This window comes from Stegodyphus dumicola, chromosome X2, assembly GCF_044657685.1.
Source record: "Stegodyphus dumicola isolate Sdum_Otavi_A_Nest chromosome X2, ASM4465768v1".
NCBI lineage: Eukaryota > Metazoa > Arthropoda > Arachnida > Araneae > Eresidae > Stegodyphus > Stegodyphus dumicola.
In genome coordinates, this window is record NC_140781.1 from 14010427 (window position 1) to 14035318 (window position 24892).

The 24892-nt window shown below is 35.9% G+C and overlaps 1 protein-coding gene across 2 annotated transcripts in view; it reads right to left on the reverse strand.

The window, feature by feature from the left end:
- The window catches only part of Strip (striatin interacting protein), a 154802-nt gene that overhangs the window by 91338 nt on the left and 38572 nt on the right, over nt 1-24892 (reverse strand). For both annotated transcript variants that reach the window (XM_085809746.1, XM_085809745.1), the window contains exons 3-4: nt 6712-6786; nt 6369-6624 (exon numbers count right to left, since the gene is read on the reverse strand). In XM_085809746.1, coding sequence (XP_085665872.1) covers nt 6369-6624; nt 6712-6786 — 331 coding nt within the window. The remainder of the gene's footprint in view (nt 1-6368; nt 6625-6711; nt 6787-24892) is intronic.

The window sequence follows — 24892 nt, forward strand, 5'->3', positions numbered from 1 at the left end:
AGCTGCCAGTTTAATAGAGAGCCCCCCCTCTATGCTTTAGAATTACCCTAAAACAACTGAATTGTTGAAAGAAAGATTTGGCAGAAAAGATTTATTAGTACAAGTGTATGTTTGTGAATTACTCACAATTGTAATGAAAATGCTGTAAGTGGTAGGTAACGTACAGATTTGATTACTTCATATGATCAACTAGAATCATATTTATGAGTTTCAGATATTTTATACTAAAATCTATCTTAGACTCTTTAGTTTTAGACTAAAGAATAGTTTCCATATTTCTTTTCTCCTCTTGTTGAGTTTTGTCTTCCTGATGTTTTGCGAGCTTAAGATATATACCAAGTGTTCAACCTTTCTAATAACAACAATGAGGTTGTTGAAAACTGTTAAGGATCCCTTAAGAAGGTCATAAAATTTAAATTGTTTAAGGCAAGAAGTTAATGGTAAAGAAATGATAAATTTGGCTCGTTTTGGAACTCAAGTTAAGGTTAAAATAGAAGTTGATACTTCAAGAAATAAAAGCCCTTCTGCTTCAGCTCTTATTTCATCCATGCACGAAAAGGCTAAATGCATCTTTTGTGATCATCCACAAAAACACTGTAGGAAAGCTCACATGGTGACTCTAAATGAGAGGAAATCTCATAAAAATTTCCGATTACATATAATCCCCAAAGCATTACTATTATGACCATAATAGGTGTTGTTTTCAAGGCCTGGTGGCGCAGTGGCTAGCGCATCGCGCAGCAGCATCACAGGTCCGGGGTTCGATTCTCGGGCTGGGCAAGGTTGACTCAGCCTTTCATCCCTTGATTTCCATCACTTGGGTCGATAAAATGAGTACCAAGTTCACTTGGGGACTAAATATTGGGGGTTCTGCGACAAGCTGACTACTTGTTCAGGGCATATGCTTACGCACCCCGGGGCCCACAGTCAAGAAAGCAGATTTCGGGCACTGCAGGCCTTGGCCCATTAGGGCTGTTACGCCACTGAGTTTAGTTTTTAGGAGTTGTTTTCTCCACTGAAGACTGAGAATCTGCCTAATCTGGATTAAAAAGTCCTTTTTTGCAGACATTTAACAGCTAAACAGATAGAAATATATTTAATGGTAATTTCAAATAAATTGAGGTATTTTATATTTATTTAGCAGTATACATAAGCTAAAAATATCTGCATTAAATTTTGTGATGGTATGTCATCATACTGCTATGATTAGTTTCAGGATTATACCAGAGAAAATTGCTTGAAATTTGAAAGAATTATTAACTAATAATAAACAAATTTCGAGGGAAAAAGCCACATTAAATGGTACGAATAGAATTAAAATAAAGTTAATTACTTCAAAACTGAATTACAATAATCAACAATATTTTGGAGAATTTATCTATCTATCTATCTATCTATATATGTTACCGTGAAAGACCGAAATTGGAGAATGTCGACTTTCACCGGAGAATGTCAACATTCACCAAATACGTCGGTGAAAGATCGAGTCTTGCATTACATTCTTGTACATTCGGACCCTCACCAGTGTATGTCGACAATCACAGATATGCTCTAGTGTAGGTCGAAAAGAGAGGTCATAAAGTGTCATAATAGTTTAAGTTGTTGCAATAAATAAGATTTAAATCACATAATTTAGTAAGTTTTTTATTACTGTTATTTTATTTTCTCATTTATAACGTACTGTATAATTAACTAAGTTTTTAACTTCTATTATTTTCCTTTCTCATTTTGAAAGTATTGTGTATTTTAGGTTCTTATATTCTTATTTCAAGTCTCAAGTGCGTTTATTCGCGACTGAATTACGGAGAAGAAAATATAATATTGTTATATGTTCAACATTCACCATTAGTACATGGTGAATGCCGGCATTGACTGGTGTAAGTCAGAAATAAAAGAGTATTTGGAAAGTATTTCGGACCTACACCAAGCGACTAAGTGAATGTTGACATTCACCTGTGAAAGTCGACATTCTCCAGATTTCGGTGTTTCATTGTAACATATATATATATATAAAGAAGAAGGTCTGTGTGTTTGTTCTCTAATAACTCAGTCACTTCTAAAACTATCATCGCCAAACATTCTACAATTCTTTTCTGGATCTTGAAAAAGGTCAATGTACCCTTTTCTTCCAAGTGGCAACAGTCTCGCAAGCTGAAAATTTGTGAGAAGCCATTTTGACTGTTCCCATCTTCGCATCACTTTAATCATCCAAAATATTAATTAAAAACTCTGAAAGCGGCAATTTTCGCGCTCATTTTTCTAAATGGCAACAGTCTCACGTAAAGGAGGTAAAAATGCTGTACTTTGAAAAGTGTTGCTACTGCTCACTTTTAAATCGTAGAGTTTGTTAATAAAAAATTTGTAAGTTTTACGAAATCTATCCTAAAGAAGAATGTCTGTTTGTTCGCATTATTGATTTCTGATCAATTATGATCAATTTTTTGGCCATATTTAATCGAATAAAACTGAATATAGGTGTGAAATATTGGAAGGAACTTGAGCTCTTATGACCATTTGATTAGAAAGATTGAGAATCATTAAAACACGTGCCATTGTTGCTGGTATAATGAGAGAGAAATAGCTTATATTTCTATTGAAATTTTTTATGTGGGTTCCATATTGCAACAGACTGAAAATTGTATGACTGTGAATTGTATTTTTTGCATTGTTATTAGAGAAGGATTACATCGGTATCGTTCTCTCTGTTGTTAGATGTATTACTCTCAATGTAACTTAACTAGCATCGGGTACTTCTGCTAGTATAGTTATATTAAATCGTTAGCCTAGATGACTGATTACTATTTTTTTATTTTACTGCAAAAAGACAATACATTTAATAAAAAGAAGGAAAAAAAAGGATTAAAAGATTTTCTGGTAAAATCCTAGTATATGCTATGGCAATGGGACGATTTTGAAAATGGTCGTCAACACCAAAATGACAAATTTACTGCTCATCATAATGTACCAAATCCCATGTGTACCGTATACGACAATTAAACAGATTTCGTTTTATACGAGAATAGGACGGTATTCCCTTTAGTTCAACATGCACTGCACATGCACACTCGAGTTTCTCGATTCTCGAGGTTACTGGAAACTTGCTTTGCCTTTCTAAAAGTCCATTTGATTGGAGCTGTGAAAATTGACTCTATGCCAGCTAACAGAATGATGCTCACGCGACACGTAATTCTACAAGAAAGTTATCGTTTCGAAAGTTGGCACAAAACTTGCTTTTTTTGGGGGGGGGGGATCGCAGTAGGAAACTGCCTCACTTTTTCAGATTTTGACTAAAATATTTAAATTCCCTGAATTTTTTGGTCAATTTTGGAATTCCCCGACTTTTTCTGGTTTTTCCAGGTAGCGTAGCAACCCTGTGTTAAGTGCGTAATATGTGGACTACAACATTATGCTCTGCTTTGTCCAGACTGAAGGAAAGGGTCTAATGAATCTACTTTTCTAGCAAATTCTACAAAAAGTGATTACACTGCACTGTTTACTCCACTTTATGGGAAATCTGTCCAAAGACAGTTTTAACTTATGTTTGCCATAAAAGAAGCTAAGTTACATTATGTGCTCTGTTGGATGATGGCTCACATCGATAATACATAGAAAAGAATTTAATAAAGGAACTGAAATTTTCTACAGCTAAAGAAGTGCTGTCACAAGGATTATTTGGTTGTGGAAATATTCCTGCCCTAGAAAACGGAAGGTACGAGTGTAAAAAGTTTAGATGAAAGATTTTCCCCAAGAATTTTATTTTTGGACCAGCACAAAATTTGCACCACACTACCCAGAATTCGTGACAATCTTTTAATTGCAGAGCTTAAAGCTTGTGGAATAACACTTACAGACATTGGTGACAATACAAAACTAATACCAATTGTTTTTGGTGTGGATATTTTAGGAAGGATTTTAACTGGCGGAATTCAGGTATTATCATCAGGAGTTTCAACTGTAGAGACCTCACTTGGCTGAACCATTTCAGGTCTTTAGTAGAAAAGAGACATAGTTAACAGCATCACACTTTCCATGTTGTTGATGATGAAAATAGTTAAAAATTGCTGTAGCCATGATTTCTCCATCAGTAATATTAAAGGGATTTATAGAGAATTATAAAATAGGCTCTAAATTTGCAAACCTGACAAATCTATAAATCTGTATTAATATTAAATACTTTCAGACTTTTTTTTTTTTTTTTTTGTTATTGGGGGAATGCGTTTTCTTAAAATATTAAACCTATACAATTTAATTTCAACTTTTCATATTTTTAATTTGTTTAATTTAAAGATGTTGTTAACAAATTGTAATGCTTCATGAACATTGCTCTAACAGATGTTCTTCTTTTAATGATATTTTCCATATTAATAAAATCTTAAGTCAATATTAACAAATTCAGCGATTTTTATCTGTAAACATTCACATCCATACATTTCAATATTGAGAATGGTTAGATTGCTAATGCACTTTCTCCTTAGAATTTTATTATAATCTTAGTCTTTAAAACAAAATTAATCCTAAACATAAACAGTGATGCCAGCTACATTGAGTACTTGTTGCCAGATTTGCATTGTGGCTACCTAAAGGTGGAGTAATTACGCAACACCCATACCTTTAAAATTTTGTCGCACGATGTAAATTACAATATATTTAAGACCAAGGAAAGAGTCAAATTCACAGTTTCTGGATGGTCATGTAATCTGTGATAATGGCAAAAAGTGTCAGTTAAGCTAATTTTTAAGGCTTTTTATTTGAAATTAAAATCAGTTTTTTAAAACCCACCTATGTATAGGCCAAACACTTTTCAAGCATTCTTTTATAGTATGAATATTCGCTGTAAATTTGTGTACATAAATATTCTTCTAGAGCAGAAAAGACATTAACTGGAAGTTAACTTAAAATTTATATAATTTTATTGTAACAATTTTTTTCTCTATATTTTTCAATAGATGAAATTAAAAAGAGCAGCGATATTAAAAACAATTCCTGATTTCTACATTTTAAGTTGACATTTTTTTTGAAGAAAAAGTAAATTCAAGTATTTTTTATACTGTGAATAATTTAGTGATTTCCCCAAGGTCTTTTTCACTGTATTTTCATGGGAACTTGATTAAAATGTTGTGTGCTTTTCTGCATCTTCAGTTTCAACATTCTGCCAAGTTTTGGGGCATTTTCAAGTAAACACATGACAACAGCCTAGTTACACAAGTACATACGGATTTGAATGCTTCCAGAGCCCACTGGCTGTAAAAATATAAATATAGGCCAAATAATTATTTTTTCCCTCATGAATTTTTTCTTCTCATTAAAGGCTTCTTCTTATTATTATTTATGAATTGAACTGTACCTCTCAGTTATAAAGACAGCTAAGCAAATGTTCTTTCCCAATACTCAATGGAGACTTTTCATGGAGATGTGGAAAATCAGAATTTACCCAATGTTTTAGTGGAGAGTTCATATATCTACATTCCAGCAGAGAAGTTAATATTTGTGCAAAATACAGAGGATATACATTAGTATTTTAAACAATACTACACTTAATTTTAAATTACAAATATTATAAAACAACTCTTTTCCTTCAATGACATGAAATAAAGGAGGAAAAACACAAATTTTCAATATAATTTTAGGCCCATTTCCTAATTATCAACAAAAAATTAGAAACAGTAAACTTAGACATTAAAATCTTAATCATAAGTTTTAAAACTTCCAGATTTCTATACATTTTTTACTGATTTTTACACACACTCCTGCAATTAATTGTGCAGATCTTTAAGGTCTTACCTATGGCTCAACAAACATTACTTCAAGAAATCATTCACGGGCCTTGTTGAGAATGAAAAGCCAAAATTCAATTCATGGGTGAAGATGCAGATGCAGGGTGTTTTGTTCAGTCCATGGAGGCAAAAGCCATTCCGAAAAACATGAAAACACCTTATCAAAGAACAGGAAACGTGCACAAGGACAGATATTAACAGCAAAAACGCTCTTTCATGAATCAAACTACAAGCCAACTATGATTCTTATACATTCTAGAAAAGCTGATATCACTCTAACCAAGCTTCAGTTTGCAATAAGCCTGAAGTTTTGCTGGCCCAAACCCAATTCTTGAAAGGCAAATATTCTCAACTGCCTAAGCATACGAGGAGGGATATTCAAAACCATTGGTCATCTGTTGCATTGAATGTTTTACCTGAATGGATCAGAAACCGGAAACCAGTTTATGATGCTTTCCCCTCAAAGTTGAAGTCTTCCAAATACTGATCTCAATCAACATACTAAATGCACCTAGACCAATTCCTTTTCATATGTTTGATAAATAAAATAAATACAAAATTCACTATAGTTAAATAAAGAAAATAATTACTTACTCTATCTCCATATTCAACAGTTGAACAAATGTATAAAATACTCCGAAATTATACAGAAGAAAAACATTAACCCTGGCCAACTGAGACTGTTGATCAAGAGTAATACATTCTCCAAAAACACCTTGCACTAAATACAATATTGCTCTAGCTGCTTGCATTCGAGTAGATCGCTGAGAAACTTCAATTGAATCTAGAAGACGTAAAATGATTTTTTCTTTCCGAGAATCATTAAAGGTAGTCCACCGTCCATGTAAATCTGCAATAAAGCTAAATTATCTCAGAGGATTTTTTAAAAAAATTACAAAGAAATGAATTTCAAAAATGTACATATACATTCACTAACCATACTCTTCCAAGAGATCTTCAAATGCCTTTTTTTGCAAGAAGAATTCTGGCTCTTCTGTGTAGCTGTACAATTCTGATGAAAAATATGAAGGTATTATTTTTAACACAAATGTATCAATATTTAATTAACATATGACCAAAAAAGTATCTGGAATCACTAAATTCTTAAACTTTAAGTCTTGATGCACAAAAACTAGCTGACCAGAACAATAAAAATCTCAATCTACATACTTTCTATGCCTTTCCTTCAGTTTAAACGATTAAACGAAACATTTACACCTAATACATTTAAAATACATACAGCAATGAAGTAAATAATTTAAATAAAAATGGGATACTTTTCCATAAGGGGGTAGTGACAACACTGGCATAAAATCTAACAAGATGGCAGCAGTCCTCATGATACATAAAGCTTTGTGAAAAATGCAAGTTTTTTTATATATCAAATACAATAATATATTGTATTGTGTAAAATATTTGATATGCACAATACCAAATTTGGCAATTCTTTGGTGTTTTTTTAAGGTGAATACAGATAAATGCATAAATGGGGAGAATGACACTGTTGTTCTCCCCATATAATGCAGTGATCTATTTTTGATTAAAAAAGCATCAGAAAGCTGCATAAATTCAACTTCATACACAACTTTAGCACTGTGCACATATACATTACATATATTATCATTGCAAATATACCATATTATATATGTTATCATATTCATGATATAATATAAAAAAGGTACCACATTTGGCACTTTGGCAACTGCCGCTCTATTAACAAGAAAGCTCTGAAGATGATATGCATTTAAGGGACAAATGAGTGTAACTACTTTCATTTAAATATTTAAAATTTCAAAAACATCAAATGTCTTACTGCTCAATATACATTTACACAGTACTAAAATTCTTAATAAGTTTTTTTATTTGAGAGTCAACCTTAAAGAGGATAAGATAATTCTAAACTTAAAATTTCAAATTCATTACTTGAAGCTAATTTCTCACAATCATAATATGGTTACGTGCAGCAGACAAGAGCTAATTTCTTTGATTAGTGATTTTTTTTTTTTTTTTTTTTTTTTTTTACATTTGAATACATTTTTTCCCTCCTCATAAGGTATCATAATGAGAACTGGAGAGTTTGCCAGCAGATGAAAAAGAAAGCATTGCAATTCCTCAAAAATATCGCATTTTACTGCAAAAAAAGAGAATGCAAAATTTAGGTTCTAAAATAATCAAATTTTATACATTGAAATTTGTGCACAATGCCAAATTTGTGGAATCCACTGACTATTTTAAAGCAAAACCTAAGATTATCTAATTCTCTATATTGTTTTACGCTAAAATAGATCATTGTGTATGTGAGGATAACAGCACAAAAAATGTTTAATTTTGGATATTTCTGGATTTTTAATTTTGTTAACTGGTTTCTGTTTTATGTAATTCTTGGCAAGACACCATTTTTGAAAATGGTTGTTGTCTTTTGTATTTTAGATTGGTGAAAAATTAGTTGGTAATGACTGTCAACATTTCGGGCTATATAATGCATCTATATGGTGAAGATATGTGGCACTTCTGATGAAAACCTTGCTCATGTGTCACTACTTGCAGTAGTTTGTTCATACACTCAGTTTTGAGTGTGGACATTAATACTATTGCATTTACTATTAAAAAGAAACAAATCATAGGTGGATTAATTATGTTTTTATCATTTGATTACACAATTTAATGTCACCATTTCATACAGCAATTTTTCATATTTATATAATACAAAAAATAAAATTCTTAGACTTCTAAATACTTGCTCAATAAAAATATGCTTGCATAATTGACTCAATAAAAATAACTTCTATTTTGTATGTTTTTTAATTTTTAATTTCTTTTTCAAAGTTTGAAATTTTGTTATTCATGATTTAAAATTCAACTCCCCTTGTAAGGATCTTAAGTTTTACTAACGTTTATTTTATTTTAAATCATTACTATCACTTCTTATTTTCTACTTCCGGCCAGAATTATAAACGTTAATGTATTTATGCAAAGTTTGTCTGGCGAACGCCAAGTATTTAAGTTGTGGCTTTTTGCCAAGCGAGAGAGAGGAAGCAGTTAGTCGAAGCAGGCCGCTTACCTTAGAGGTTTTACTCAGTTGCTGGTTGCCTTCCAGGCCAGAGGTTTTAATCCTCTTGATAATTTTTAAACGTATTGTAGTGTTCGCAGTTCTCTGTACTACATACAGCTTCCTGTTTATATAAGGCCAATCTTCCACGTTTATTATTTTAAAGTTAAATTAGAGTTTAGTTTTATTTTTATATGTTTACGTTTAGAAGAAGTACAAGGAATACAAGAAGTGGGTCTTTGTATTCCGAAGTACGGAAGTTATTGTAAATAGAGAAAAATAAAGGGTTTTGTATACCCTTCTTGTGTATCCTGTCTACTTCCCACAGTTAGTGAACATAGCTTTAGTAAGCTCTCTGTTCTGAGTCAGGTCCTTGCATGTTCCTGAAGAAGGTAAGACGGAACATTGAACCTGATACCCTTAAAAAGTTTTTTTAATGATTTACATTCAAGTTCCTTCAAAAAACAATATTTGGAATTAAACTTCCTACATTCCCTCATTTTGATACATTCTACTAAATTTATATTAGGAGATAACATAATCAATATTTCTTTAGTAAATAAATTATTATTATCTTACTTTGCAGCTAATGTGCAAGTATTAGAAAAACTTACTTTCAAATTCAATGAATTTTAGATTGTTCAATAACATATTAATGGCATATTATTTAAATACAGTACAAAGTCCATAATCCGGACTCGTCGGGACTTCGGCGTTTCCGGATTAAGGGTTTTTTCCAAATTATAGATCAACAAGTTAGATCTGGTAAGATGGCATGCATAAATTATACAATTATGATCTTGGTTCCGCCAAGACCAGCTGCCATCAAACGACCAAGACCACAAGCAGAAGCGAAAAAGAAGGTATTCAAGGGTGACCGAACTGGAGAAAAAAGAAACCATCTAGAGGAAGGCACTGAAGGGCGAGCCCGTACAAGAAGGAGGATAAATCAAACAACAATCTGCACTACCTTTCAGGACTGGGCCCAGAAAAGAATGTCCGAATATCACAAAGATAAGTAAAATTTTATGTTACTTTGCAAACTTAAGTTAATCTTTCATTCTTACTGCAAGTGGCAGATTTCAAGAAGTTTTACCTCATGCGAGGTCTACCTTTATCGCCAAAAGGGCGAGAAATGAGTTGTTACCGATTTTGGTATTATGTTTTTCAATTACTCGCGTGTAAAACTAAAGTTGATGCATAATAGCGTTGTGTAAAGACTTAAATATTGTAAAAAGTTATTGTATAAATATTATTTAAAACATTCTGGCAAGAAAGAAGTTTTAGTCTGAAAGACTTTTTGAAATGTATTATTTCAATGTAGAAAGAATTGGCACTTGCTTTGAAAAGAATAGAAGTTAACAATGTACTACTAATGTATGTTTTCAAATGTGTAAAATTAACGGCATGTTAATATGTTCTTATATACAATGTGAACTGTTATTTTAAATGTTAAGAAATACCGTGATATGGTAAAAGTGAAAGTAATGTTAAAATTTTTTTTTATTCGTGTGACTGTAAAAAGACTAAATCATGGTGAATATGTGTTAAAGGTTGAATGATGTAGTTAGGCTCTCTGACGCTACACTTCAGAGTTAGCCACTTTCAGAATAGTACCTCAGGGTTTAGAGTTGAAATTAGAGTGTGTTACGAGGTCTTGGTATGTTGAATTTTAACACGTTAGTGTTTTGATTGTAGGAGGAAGTGTTGAACACATAGACATAAACACATTCGTGTTTGGTGTTCTTTTACAACACATGTCAGAGAGCACGGGGAGAGATAACTAAAATAGTTATGAATGAAATAAGAATGTTAAGAGAAATATAATTATACATGTTACTTGCCATTTCATTGTGTAACATTTCATTAAACTAGTCTCTGGAAGGAACCAGATTTGAATAAAAGCTCCTGTTTAGATGCAGTACAGATGAAAAAAATTGTGTGTCCTGGGAGCTGCTATTGTAAAAACAAATTTCTTTCTTTTAAATTTCTAGTTTCTAGCGAAAAATGTTTGTAAAAGATTGGCCTCGCGTTAGATTCTAGAGCTAAAAGTTTTCAACAAGGTCGTTTTAGACCTCAGTTTCAAACTAATTAACTCTGGCGGGAAGTATGTAAGGATCTTAAGTTTTACTAACGTTTATTTTATTTTAAATCTTTACTATCACTTCTTATTTTCTACTTCCGGCCAGAATTATAAGCGTTAATGTATTTATGCAAAGTTTGTCTGGCGAACGCCAAGTATTTAAGTTGTGGCTTTTTGCCAAGCGAGAGAGAGGAAGCAGTTAGTCGAAGCAGGCCGCTTACCTTAGAAGTTTTACTCAGTTGCTGGTTGCCTTCCAGGCCAGAGGTTTTAATCCTCTTGATAATTTTTAAACGTATTGTAGTGTTCGCAGTTCTCTGTACTACATACGGCTTCCTGTTTATATAAGGCCAATCTTCCACGTTTATTATTTTAAAGTTAAATTAGAGTTTAGTTTTATTTTTATATGTTTACGTTTAGAAGAAGTACAAGGAATACAAGAAGTGGGTCTTTGTATTACGAAGTACGGAAGTTATTGTAAATAGAGAAAAATAAAGGGTTTTGTATACCCTTCTTGTGTATCCTGTCTACTTCCCACAGTTAGTGAACATAGCTTTAGTAAGCTCTCTGTTCCGAGTCAGGTCCTTGCATGTTCCCGAAGAAGGTAAGACGGAACATTGAACCTGATAGCGGCGCCCAACGAAGAAGAATAACCATGACCGAGTTTCAAGAAGAACCTGTGCTGCCTGCAGAAGCGGCTCAGAATTCAGAAATGCCAGCTGCCGCCCTGGAAGGATTTGGTTACATCGTCCAGATCATGCGCGCTTTGATGAAAGCAGAAGCAACATTTAATGGAAATTCACCGGTAACCAGTTTTTGGAAAAATTGGATGACCACTTCATGCTCTACCCCGTGCACGAATTTCAAAAAGTTACCTTAGATACCAGCGCTTTGAGGGGCCAAGCGCTTAATTGGTTCAAATGTATAGGCAGAAGTCTCTTGGGTCAAGCAGGAAGTCCCACCTATACTTACGAGAATTTCAAGACTGCCCTAGTAAAAGCCTTCCCTGTTGTAAGGGATCGTGCGAAATTAGAAACGGAACTTTTTAGTATATATCAGCAAAGAATCGAAAATCTCTCAAGCTTTATTTTAAGAAAAATTCACATCTTCAAACTCTTGTATGGAAACCGTCCGGATCCCGAGATAATTCAAGTGATTTTGCCGAGGTTACTGCCCCAAGTGCAAGACTTTATTGAATTAAGAAATCCGACTACACTGGAAAAGTTATTTGAGCTAGCAATCCAGTTTGAAAGTGGAAGAACGTCGGACATTGAAAAAAGACGCCAATATCAACAGCGAAACCAATTGGGTGCGCCAAGACTACAGCAAACTCAAGCACACGGCTACGGAAGCAAAGCGAATCAGTGGGCAAGGAAACCCGAGCATTCAAAAACAGCCGGCGAACGTCGACAGTTCAATAGCAATCCAGGAAAAAAGTCTCAAGGCCAGTGGAAAAAGAAGGAAAGCACGGAAATGAAAATAATTTAAACTAAAACGGATTTCTGCTGACGGGAGGGTGCGGAAATCCGAAGGCCAAGAAAACCCCTCTTCCTTCAAGTTAAATACAGTAATGGTGAAAAATTTGACTCTTCTGAAGATTGAAGTGTTGGTGAATAATATCCCAGCCACCGCATTCCTGGATACAGGCGCGCAGTGTTCCTGTGTGGCAGAAGATTTTTTTAGGAAGTATTTTTGGAAATACCGCATATATAATTCGGATAATACGACAGTGTTAGCGGCGCAAGGAGAAAAATGTAAGTGTATAGGTAAAGTACCGCTGTATGTCCGTATCAAGGACGAACAAGTAAAGGTGATGTTTTTTATAGTAAAGATTCTGCAAGCACATATAATCTTAGGAATAGATTTTCTTTCAGAGGCACAAGCAATGCTGGATTTTAATGAAGCGTCCCTTAAGCTGACAATGAAACCAGTTCGTGCAGAAAAGGCTGAACCGTCGATGTTAAATCTTGACCACCTGCCTAATGACGAGCAAGGAAGAATCCGACAAGTGGTAAGTGAATTTGCTTCGTTATTTAGTGATATTCCAGGATTTACTCAGGTTACTAACCATAGTATTGACACCGGAGATTCAATGCCAGTTCGCCACAAAGCATACCTGTATGATAAGAATAAGGAAAAAATTATAGAATGGCATATCACCGATATGCTACGTAAAAAGATCATAACGCCCATCTCAAGTAGTTATGCTAGCCCGGTGGTTTTATGTAAGAAAAATAATGACTATCCTTTGACACATCCAAAAAGGTGGAGATTCGCAATTGACTACCGTAAATTAAACTCCATAACTAAATATCCGGTATATCCGTTACCTATTATTGAAGAAATTCTAAGGAACATAAAATCAACCAAATTTATGACGACTTTAGACTTAACGACTGGTTATTTTCAAATAGGGGTTAGGCCTGAGGACGTGCCTAAGACTGCTTTTATAACCAAGTCTGGCACTTATGCATTTTTGCGTATGCCGTTTGGCCTTTCAGGGGCCCCGGCAACATTTCAGCGACGCATGGACATTGTGTTAAGACCTGTTCTTGGAAAGTCCACATTTATCTATTTAGACGATATCATTATTACTAGTGATAATCTCGACCAACATGTACAGGATTTAAGACAGGTGTTTTCTTTATTAAATGAGGCCGGTCTAAAAGTTAATGTCGAAAAGTGCAAATTTGCAGCCCCTGAATTAAAATATTTAGGTTACAAGATATCTCAGAAAGGAATAGAAACAGACGAATCAAAAATAATCGCTGTACAAAAGTATCCGACTCCAACCACGGCGAAGAAGCTCTCTTCTTTTCTAGGACTTTGTTCATATTATAGGTCCTTTATAAAACATTTTGCAGCTATTGCTGAACCATTGTTAAAATTAAAAAGGAAAAAGGCAAGATTCTCGTGGACAGCCGAAGCCAATAGTGCTTTCGAAAAATTAAAACAAGCCCCTGTGTTACATTAACCTGCCCCCACATTAACGCAAGCCCGTGTTGAAATTTCCTGAAAAGGATGAGAATTTAGAAATTTCAGCGGATGCTTCGGATTATGCGGTAGGAGCGGTACTTTCGCAAAATCAGCAGCCCGTGGCATTTTTTAGCCGAACTTTAAATCAAACACAAAGAAACTATTCCGCGACCGAGAGAGAGGCACTTGCAGTTCTGTTAGCAGTGCAAAAGTTCCAAGTCTATTTTGGAAAGGCGCCAATAACAGTGTACTCTGATCATGCGGCGGTAACTAGATTGTACTCAGGGAAAAACTTATCCCCAAGGTTAATAAGATGGGCACTCAAGCTACAAGAATATAATCTGGTAATCAAGCATACCCCCGGAAAGGAAAATATCGTAGCAGATGCCCTATCCAGAATTAAAATAGATGAAGAAGGTAATACCGTAAAGGTGGCAATGCTCACAGCATGTACAATAAATTCCCGAGAAACTGTAATAACCGAAATGGGTAAGGATCCTGAGTTTGGAAGCATTTATGAGTATTTAAAGGATCCTGAAAATTTTAGCCACCAAGATATTGTGGCGATAAGAAATAGGGCGGCCCATTACGAACTAATAGATGGTCTATTATTCTATACAAAAACTACGAATTCCAACAACGAATTTCGACCTGTTATCCCAGCTAGTCTTAGATTAAATATCCTGCAGGAGCTCCATGACAGCCCTTTAGCTTCTCATGCTGGTATTCGAAAAACTATCCAACGCGTACGCGAGGCAGTCTATTTTCCTGAACTGCAAAAGTTAACAAGGGCGTATGTCCAGTCCTGCCCAACATGTCAAGCAGTTAATTATATTAATTTCCGCCCGGCTGGGTTTCTAAATAGTATTAAATCCGAATTTCCAAATGAAATAATTGGCATCGATTTATTGGGCCCTTTCCCAAAAAGTCAGTTAAATAAAAGTCGCTATCTCCTTGTTATGGTTGATCATTTTAGTAAATGGACCGAAATTGTTCCCTTAAAACGAGCCTCCGCGAAATTAGTTACTGATTCTATTTTAAATAAATATATTTTAAAATACGGGGCGCCCCTAAAAGTTATATCGGATAATGGTCCTCAATTTGTAAGTAATGTATTTGAAGACATGTGCCAAAAACTGGGCATACGTCATTTAAAAATGGTCCCATATCGGCCGCAATCAAATATAGCGGAACGGGTCAATAGAAATATAGTGAAAATTATCCGTAGTTATGTTAAAAATTTTCATAAAAGCTGGGATAACTATGTCAATGAATTTGCTTTCGCCCTTAGGACCACAAAACATGATACAACGGGCAAAACTCCTGCTGAGTTATTTTTAGGCAGAAAGATTATAACGCCGTTAGATAAATTATTTTATGTGCAACAAAGAACCCCAGAATTTAAAATGGGTGATATAGAAAAACTAATTAAGGAAGCAAAGAAGAATACTGAAGTAGCACAGAGAAAACAAAAACTATATTATGACTTGAAACGATGAGGAGTAACTTATAAAGTAGGGGATGAAGTTTTAAAAATTAAGCATTCACTTTCTTCAGCACCAGAAGATAAAACTGCCAAATTTTTTCCACGATTTGAAGGACCATATGTCATAGAAAAAATAACTCACGCTGTAGTAGTGTTAAAAGCTAGAAATGGTGAAACCTGCTCCGCAAACATTGATCAAATCAAACCCTATGATCGTAATAAAATGAAAATTTTCAAAGCTCTTTTGCAGGATCCGGCACGGCAGACACAGCAGGCACAAGCTACAGAGGTGGAACAACGACAAGTACAAGGGCAAGCCATTAAGAGGCAGGAGCAAGTGAAAAGAAAGTTTCCCCGCAGGAAAAGTGAAGGTAACAAGAAAAAGAAGCCGTTCCACCGTCCAGAAAAGAAAGCTCACGAACACCCCCAGAATGAAGAAGGGAGAAGGACGACGAATGCAAAGAGAGCCAGGAGAAATGACGGCAACTATAACCCGGCTCTAAAACGGAAGATCTACTCATCCGACAGGACTCTCCGCAGCAAATGTCGCCGAACTGCGGAAGGGCCACCAGCGGCGGAGGAAAAATTACAAGGAAAATTTGAACGGCCAGCAACGAGGTCCAAGCAGGAACACGAAAGAAGTTTCCCGGTTCCGCCAAGACCAGCTGCCATCAAACGGCCAAGACCACAGGCAGAGGCGAAAAAGAAGGTATTCAAGGGTGACCGAACTGGAAAAAAAAGAAAGCTTCTAGAGGAAGGCACTGAAGGGCGAGCCCGCACACGAAGGAGGATAAATCAAACAAGAATCCACGCTACTTTCCAGGACTGGGCTCAGAAAAGAATGTCCGAATATCACAAAGATAAGTAAAATTTTATGTTACTTTGCAAACTTAAGTTAATCTTTCATTCTTACTGCAAGTGGCAGATTTCAAGAAGTTTTACCTCATGCGTGGTCTATCTTTATCGCCAAAAGGGCGAGAAATGAGTTGTTACCGATTTTGGTATTATGTTTTTCAATTACTCGCGTGTAAAACTAAAGTTGATGCATAATAGCGTTGTGTAAAGACTTAAATATTGTAAAAAGTTATTGTATAAATATTATTTAAAACATTCTGGCAAGAAAGAAGTTTTAGTCTGAAAGACTTTTTGAAATGTATTATTTCAATGTAGAAAGAATTGGCACTTGCTTTGAAAAGAATAGAAGTTAACAATGTACTACTAATGTATGTTTTCAAATGTGTAAAATTAACGGCATGTTAATATGTTCTTATATACAATGTGAACTGTTATTTTAAATGTTAAGAAATACCGTGATATGGTAAAAGTGAAAGTAATGTTAAAATTTTTTTTTATTCGTGTGACTGTAAAAAGACTAAATCATGGTGAATATGTGTTAAAGGTTGAATGATGTAGTTAGGCTCTCTGACGCTACACTTCAGAGTTAGCCACTTTCAGAATAGTACCTCAGGGTTTAGAGTTGAAATTAGAGTGTGTTACGAGGTCTTGGTATGTTGAATTTTAACACGTTAGTGTTTTGATTGTAGGAGGAAGTGTTGAACACATAGACATAAACACATTCGTGTTTGGTGTTCTATTACAACACATGTCAGAGAGCACGGGGAGAGATAACTAAAATAGTTATGAATGAAATAAGAATGTTAAGAGAAATATAATTATACATGTTACTTGCCATTTCATTGTGTAACATTTCATTAAACTAGTCTCTGGAAGGAACCAGATTTGAATAAAAGCTCCTGTTTAGATGCAGTACAGATGAAAAAAATTGTGTGTCCTGGGAGCTGCTATTGTAAAAACAAATTTCTTTCTTTTAAATTTCTAGTTTCTAGCGAAAAATGTTTGTAAAAGATTGGCCTCGCGTTAGATTCTAGAGCTAAAAGTTTTCAACAAGGTCGTTTTAGACCTCAGTTTCAAACTAATTAACTCTGGCGGGAAGTATGTAAGGATCTTAAGTTTTACTAACGTTTATTTTATTTTAAATCTTTACTATCACTTCTTATTTTCTACTTCCGGCCAGAATTATAAGCGTTAATGTATTTATGCAAAGTTTGTCTGGCGAACGCCAAGTATTTAAGTTGTGGCTTTTTGCCAAGCGAGAGAGAGGAAGCAGTTAGTCGAAGCAGGCCGCTTACCTTAGAAGTTTTACTCAGTTGCTGGTTGCCTTCCAGGCCAGAGGTTTTAATCCTCTTGATAATTTTTAAACGTATTGTAGTGTTCGCAGTTCTCTGTACTACATACGGCTTCCTGTTTATATAAGGCCAATCTTCCACGTTTATTATTTTAAAGTTAAATTAGAGTTTAGTTTTATTTTTATATGTTTACGTTTAGAAGAAGTACAAGGAATACAAGAAGTGGGTCTTTGTATTCCGAAGTACGGAAGTTATTGTAAATAGAGAAAAATAAAGGGTTTTGTATACCCTTCTTGTGTATCCTGTCTACTTCCCACAGTTAGTGAACATAGCTTTAGTAAGCTCTCTGTTCCGAGTCAGGTCCTTGCATGTTCCCGAAGAAGGTAAGACGGAACATTGAACCTGATAGTGGCGCCCAACGAAGAAGAATAACCATGACCGAGTTTCAAGAAGAACCTGTGCTGCCTGCAGAAGCGGCTCAGAATTCAGAAATGCCAGCTGCCGCCCTGGAAGGATTTGGTTACATCGTCCAGATCATGCGCGCTTTGATGAAAGCAGAAGCAACATTTAATGGAAATTCACCGGTAACCAGTTTTTGGAAAAATTGGATGACCACTTCATGCTCTACCCCGTGCACGAATTTCAGAAAGTTACCTTAGATACCAGCGCTTTGAGGGGCCAAGCGCTTAATTGGTTCAAATGTATAGGCAGAAGTCTCTTGGGTCAAGCAGGAAGTCCCACCTATACTTACGAGAATTTCAAGACTGCCCTAGTAAAAGCCTTCCCTGTTGTAAGGGATCGTGCGAAATTAGAAACGGAACTTTTTAGTATATATCAGCAAAGAATCGAAAATCTCTCAAGCTTTATTTTAAGAAAAATTCACATCTTCAAACTCTTGTATGGAAACCGTCCGGATCCCGAGATAATTCAAGTGATTTTGCCGAGGTTACTGCCCCAAGTGCAAGACTTTATTGAATTAAGAAATCCGACTACACTGGAAAAGTTATTTGAGCTAGCAATCCAGTTTGAAAGTGGAAGAACGTCGGACATTGAAAAAAGACGCCAATATCAACAGCGAAACCAATTGGGTGCGCCGAGACTACAGCAAACTCAAGCACACGGCTACGGAAGCAAAGCGAATCAGTGGGCAAGGAAACCCGAGCATTCAAAAACAGCTGGCGAACGTCGACAGTTCAATAGCAATCCAGGAAAAAAGTCTCAAGGCCAGTGGAAAAAGAAGGAAAGCACGGAAATGAAAATAATTTAAACTAAAACGGATTTCTGCTGACGGGAGGGTGCGGAAATCCGAAGGCCAAGAAAACCCCTCTTCCTTCAAATTAAATACAGTAATGGTGAAAAATTTGACTCTTCTGAAGATTGAAGTGTTGGTGAATAATATCCCAGCCACCGCATTCCTGGATACAGGCGCGCAGTGTTCCTGTGTGGCAGAAGATTTTTTTAGGAAGTATTTTTGGAAATACCGCATATATAATTCGGATAATACGACAGTGTTAGCGGCGCAAGGAGAAAAATGTAAGTGTATAGGTAAAGTACCGCTGTATGTCCGTATCAAGGACGAACAAGTAAAGGTGATGTTTTTTATAGTAAAGATTCTGCAAGCACATATAATCTTAGGAATAGATTTTCTTTCAGAGGCACAAGCAATGCTGGATTTTAATGAAGCGTCCCTTAAGCTGACAATGAAACCAGTTCGTGCAGAAAAGGCTGAACCGTCGATGTTAAATCTTGACCACCTGCCTAATGACGAGCAAGGAAGAATCCGACAAGTGGTAAGTGAATTTGCTTCGTTATTTAGTGATATTCCAGGATTTACTCAGGTTACTAACCATAGTATTGACACCGGAGATTCAATGCCAGTTCGCCACAAAGCATACCTGTATGATAAGAATAAGGAAAAAATTATAGAATGGCATATCACCGATATGCTACGTAAAAAGATCATAACGCCCATCTCAAGTAGTTATGCTAGCCCGGTGGTTTTATGTAAGAAAAATAATGACTATCCTTTGACACATCCAAAAAGGTGGAGATTCGCAATTGACTACCGTAAATTAAACTCCATAACTAAATATCCGGTATATCCGTTACCTATTATTGAAGAAATTCTAAGGAACATAAAATCAACCAAATTTATGACGACTTTAGACTTAACGACTGGTTATTTTCAAATAGGGGTTAGGCCTGAGGACGTGCCTAAGACTGCTTTTATAACCAAGTCTGGCACTTATGCATTTTTGCGTATGCCGTTTGGCCTTTCAGGGGCCCCGGCAACATTTCAGCGACGCATGGACATTGTGTTAAGACCTGTTCTTGGAAAGTCCACATTTATCTATTTAGACGATATCATTATTACTAGTGATAATCTCGACCAACATGTACAGGATTTAAGACAGGTGTTTTCTTTATTAAATGAGGCCGGTCTAAAAGTTAATGTCGAAAAGTGCAAATTTGCAGCCCCTGAATTAAAATATTTAGGTTACAAGATATCTCAGAAAGGAATAGAAACAGACGAATCAAAAATAATCGCTGTACAAAAGTATCCGACTCCAACCACGGCGAAGAAGCTCTCTTCTTTTCTAGGACTTTGTTCATATTATAGGTCCTTTATAAAACATTTTGCAGCTATTGCTGAACCATTGTTAAAATTAAAAAGGAAAAAGGCAAGATTCTCGTGGACAGCCGAAGCCAATAGTGCTTTCGAAAAATTAAAACAAGCCCCCGTGTTACATTAACCTGCCCCCACATTAACGCAAGCCCCTGTGTTGAAATTTCCTGAAAAGGATGAGAATTTAGAAATTTCAGCGGATGCTTCGGATTATGCGGTAGGAGCGGTACTTTCGCAAAATCAGCAGCCCGTGGCATTTTTTAGCCGAACTTTAAATCAAACACAAAGAAACTATTCCGCGACCGAGAGAGAGGCACTTGCAGTTCTGTTAGCAGTGCAAAAGTTCCAAGTCTATTTTGGAAAGGCGCCAATAACAGTGTACTCTGATCATGCGGCGGTAACTAGATTGTACTCAGGGAAAAACTTATCCCCAAGGTTAATAAGATGGGCACTCAAGCTACAAGAATATAATCTGGTAATCAAGCATACCCCCGGAAAGGAAAATATCGTAGCAGATGCCCTATCCAGAATTAAAATAGATGAAGAAGGTAATACCGTAAAGGTGGCAATGCTCACAGCATGTACAATAAATTCCCGAGAAACTGTAATAACCGAAATGGGTAAGGATCCTGAGTTTGGAAGCATTTATGAGTATTTAAAGGATCCTGAAAATTTTAGCCACCAAGATATTGTGGCGATAAGAAATAGGGCGGCCCATTACGAACTAATAGATGGTCTATTATTCTATACAAAAACTACGAATTCCAACAACGAATTTCGACCGGTTATCCCAGCTAGTCTTAGATTAAATATCCTGCAGGAGCTCCATGACAGCCCTTTAGCTTCTCATGCTGGTATTCGAAAAACTATCCAACGCGTACGCGAGGCTGTCTATTTTCCTGAACTGCAAAAGTTAACAAGGGCGTATGTCCAGTCCTGCCCAACATGTCAAGCAGTTAATTATATTAATTTCCGCCCGGCTGGGTTTCTAAATAGTATTAAATCCGAATTTCCAAATGAAATAATTGGCATCGATTTATTGGGCCCTTTCCCAAAAAGTCAGTTAAATAAAAGTCGCTATCTCCTTGTTATGGTTGATCATTTTAGTAAATGGACCGAAATTGTTCCCTTAAAACGAGCCTCCGCGAAATTAGTTACTGATTCTATTTTAAATAAATATATTTTAAAATACGGGGCGCCCCTAAAAGTTATATCGGATAATGGTCCTCAACTTGTAAGTAATGTATTTGAAGACATGTGCCAAAAACTGGGCATACGTCATTTAAAAATGGTCCCATATCGGCCGCAATCAAATATAGCGGAACGGGTCAATAGAAATATAGTGAAAATTATCCGTAGTTATGTTAAAAATTTTCATAAAAGCTGGGATAACTATGTCAATGAATTTGCTTTCGCCCTTAGGACCACAAAACATGATACAACGGGCAAAACTCCTGCTGAGTTATTTTTAGGCAGAAAAATTATAACGCCGTTAGATAAATTATTTTATGTGCAACAAAGAGCCCCAGAATTTAAAATGGGTGATATATAAAAACTAATTAAGGAAGCAAAGAAGAATACTGAAGTAGCACAGAGAAAACAAAAACTATATTATGACTTGAAACGATGAGGAGTAACTTATAAAGTAGGGGATGAAGTTTAAAAAATTAAGCATTCACTTTCTTCAGCACCAGAAGATAAAACTGCCAAATTTTTTCCACGATTTGAAGGACCATATGTCATAGAAAAAATAACTCACGCTGTAGTAGTGTTAAAAGCTAGAAATGGTGAAACCTGCTCCGCAAACATTGATCAAATCAAACCCTATGATCGTAATAAAATGAAAATTTTCAAAGCTCTTTTGCAGGATCCGGCACGGCAGACACAGCAGGCACAAGCTACAGAGGTGGAACAACGACAAGTACAAGGGCAAGCCATTAAGAGGCAGGAGCAAGTGAAAAGAAAGTTTCCCCGCAGGAAAAGTGAAGGTAACAAGAAAAAGAAGCCGTTCCACCGTCCAGAAAAGAAAGCTCACGAACACCCCCAGAATGAAGAAGGGAGAAGGACGACGAATGCAAAGAGAGCCAGGAGAAATGACGGCAACTATAACCCGGCTCTAAAACGGAAGATCTACTCATCCGACAGGACTCTCCGCAGCAAATGTCGCCGAACTGCGGAAGGGCCACCAGCGGCGGAGGAAAAATTACAAGGAAAATTTGAACGGCCAGCAACGAGGTCCAAGCAGGAACACGAAAGAAGTTTCCCGGTTCCGCCAAGACCAGCTGCCATCAAACGGCCAAGACCACAGGCAGAGGCGAAAAAGAAGGTATTCAAGGGTGACCGAACTGGAAAAAAAAGAAAGCTTCTAGAGGAAGGCACTGAAGGGCGAGCCCGCACACGAAGGAGGATAAATCAAACAAGAATCCACGCTACTTTCCAGGACTGGGCTCAGAAAAGAATGTCCGAATATCACAAAGATAAGTAAAATTTTATGTTACTTTGCAAACTTAAGTTAATCTTTCATTCTTACTGCAAGTGGCAGATTTGAAGAAGTTTTACCTCATGCGAGGTCTACCTTTATCGCCAAAAGGGCGAGAAATGAGTTGTTACCGATTTTGGTATTATGTTTTTCAATTACTCGCGTGTAAAACTAAAGTTGATGCATAATAGCGTTGTGTAAAGACTTAAATATTGTAAAAAGTTATTGTATAAATATTATTTAAAACATTCTGGCAAGAAAGAAGTTTTAGTCTGAAAGACTTTTTGAAATGTATTATTTCAATGTAGAAAGAATTGGCACTTGCTTTGAAAAGAATAGAAGTTAACAATGTACTACTAATGTATGTTTTCAAATGTGTAAAATTAACGGCATGTTAATATGTTCTTATATACAATGTGAACTGTTATTTTAAATGTTAAGAAATACCGTGATATGGTAAAAGTGAAAGTAATGTTAAAATTTTTTTTTATTCGTGTGACTGTAAAAAGACTAAATCATGGTGAATATGTGTTAAAGGTTGAATGATGTAGTTAGGCTCTCTGACGCTACACTTCAGAGTTAGCCACTTTCAGAATAGTACCTCAGGGTTTAGAGTTGAAATTAGAGTGTGTTACGAGGTCTTGGTATGTTGAATTTTAACACGTTAGTGTTTTGATTGTAGGAGGAAGTGTTGAACACATAGACATAAACACATTCGTGTTTGGTGTTCTTTTACAACACATGTCAGAGGGCACGGGGAGAGATAACTAAAATAGTTATGAATGAAATAAGAATGTTAAGAGAAATATAATTATACATGTTACTTGCCATTTCATTGTGTAACATTTCATTAAACTAGTCTCTGGAAGGAACCAGATTTGAATAAAAGCTCCTGTTTAGATGCAGTACAGATGAAAAAAATTGTGTGTCCTGGGAGCTGCTATTGTAAAAACAAATTTCTTTCTTTTAAATTTCTAGTTTCTAGCGAAAAATGTTTGTAAAAGATTGGCCTCGCGTTAGATTCTAGAGCTAAAAGTTTTCAACAAGGTCGTTTTAGACCTCAGTTTCAAACTAATTAACTCTGGCGGGAAGTATGTAAGGATCTTAAGTTTTACTAACGTTTATTTTATTTTAAATCTTTACTATCACTTCTTATTTTCTACTTCCGGCCAGAATTATAAGCGTTAATGTATTTATGCAAAGTTTGTCTGGCGAACGCCAAGTATTTAAGTTGTGGCTTTTTGCCAAGCGAGAGAGAGGAAGCAGTTAGTCGAAGCAGGCCGCTTACCTTAGAAGTTTTACTCAGTTGCTGGTTGCCTTCCAGGCCAGAGGTTTTAATCCTCTTGATAATTTTTAAACGTATTGTAGTGTTCGCAGTTCTCTGTACTACATACGGCTTCCTGTTTATATAAGGCCAATCTTCCACGTTTATTATTTTAAAGTTAAATTAGAGTTTAGTTTTATTTTTATATGTTTACGTTTAGAAGAAGTACAAGGAATACAAGAAGTGGGTCCTTGTATTCCGAAGTACGGAAGTTATTGTAAATAGAGAAAAATAAAGGGTTTTGTATACCCTTCTTGTGTATCCTGTCTACTTCCCACAGTTAGTGAACATAGCTTTAGTAAGCTCTCTGTTCCGAGTCAGGTCCTTGCATGTTCCCGAAGAAGGTAAGACGGAACATTGAACCTGATAGTGGCGCCCAACGAAGAAGAATAACCATGGCCGAGTTTCAAGAAGAACCTGTGCTGCCTGCAGAAGCGGCTCAGAATTCAGAAATGCCAGCTGCCGCCCTGGAAGGATTTGGTTACATCGTCCAGATCATGCGCGCTTTGATGAAAGCAGAAGCAACATTTAATGGAAATTCACCGGTAACCAGTTTTTGGAAAAATTGGATGACCACTTCATGCTCTACCCCGTGCACGAATTTCAGAAAGTTACCTTAGATACCAGCGCTTTGAGGGGCCAAGCGCTTAATTGGTTCAAATGTATAGGCAGAAGTCTCTTGGGTCAAGCAGGAAGTCCCACCTATACTTACGAGAATTTCAAGACTGCCCTAGTAAAAGCCTTCCCTGTTGTAAGGGATCGTGCGAAATTAGAAACGGAACTTTTTAGTATATATCAGCAAAGAATCGAAAATCTCTCAAGCTTTATTTTAAGAAAAATTCACATCTTCAAACTCTTGTATGGAAACCGTCCGGATCCCGAGATAATTCAAGTGATTTTGCCGAGGTTACTGCCCCAAGTGCAAGACTTTATTGAATTAAGAAATCCGAC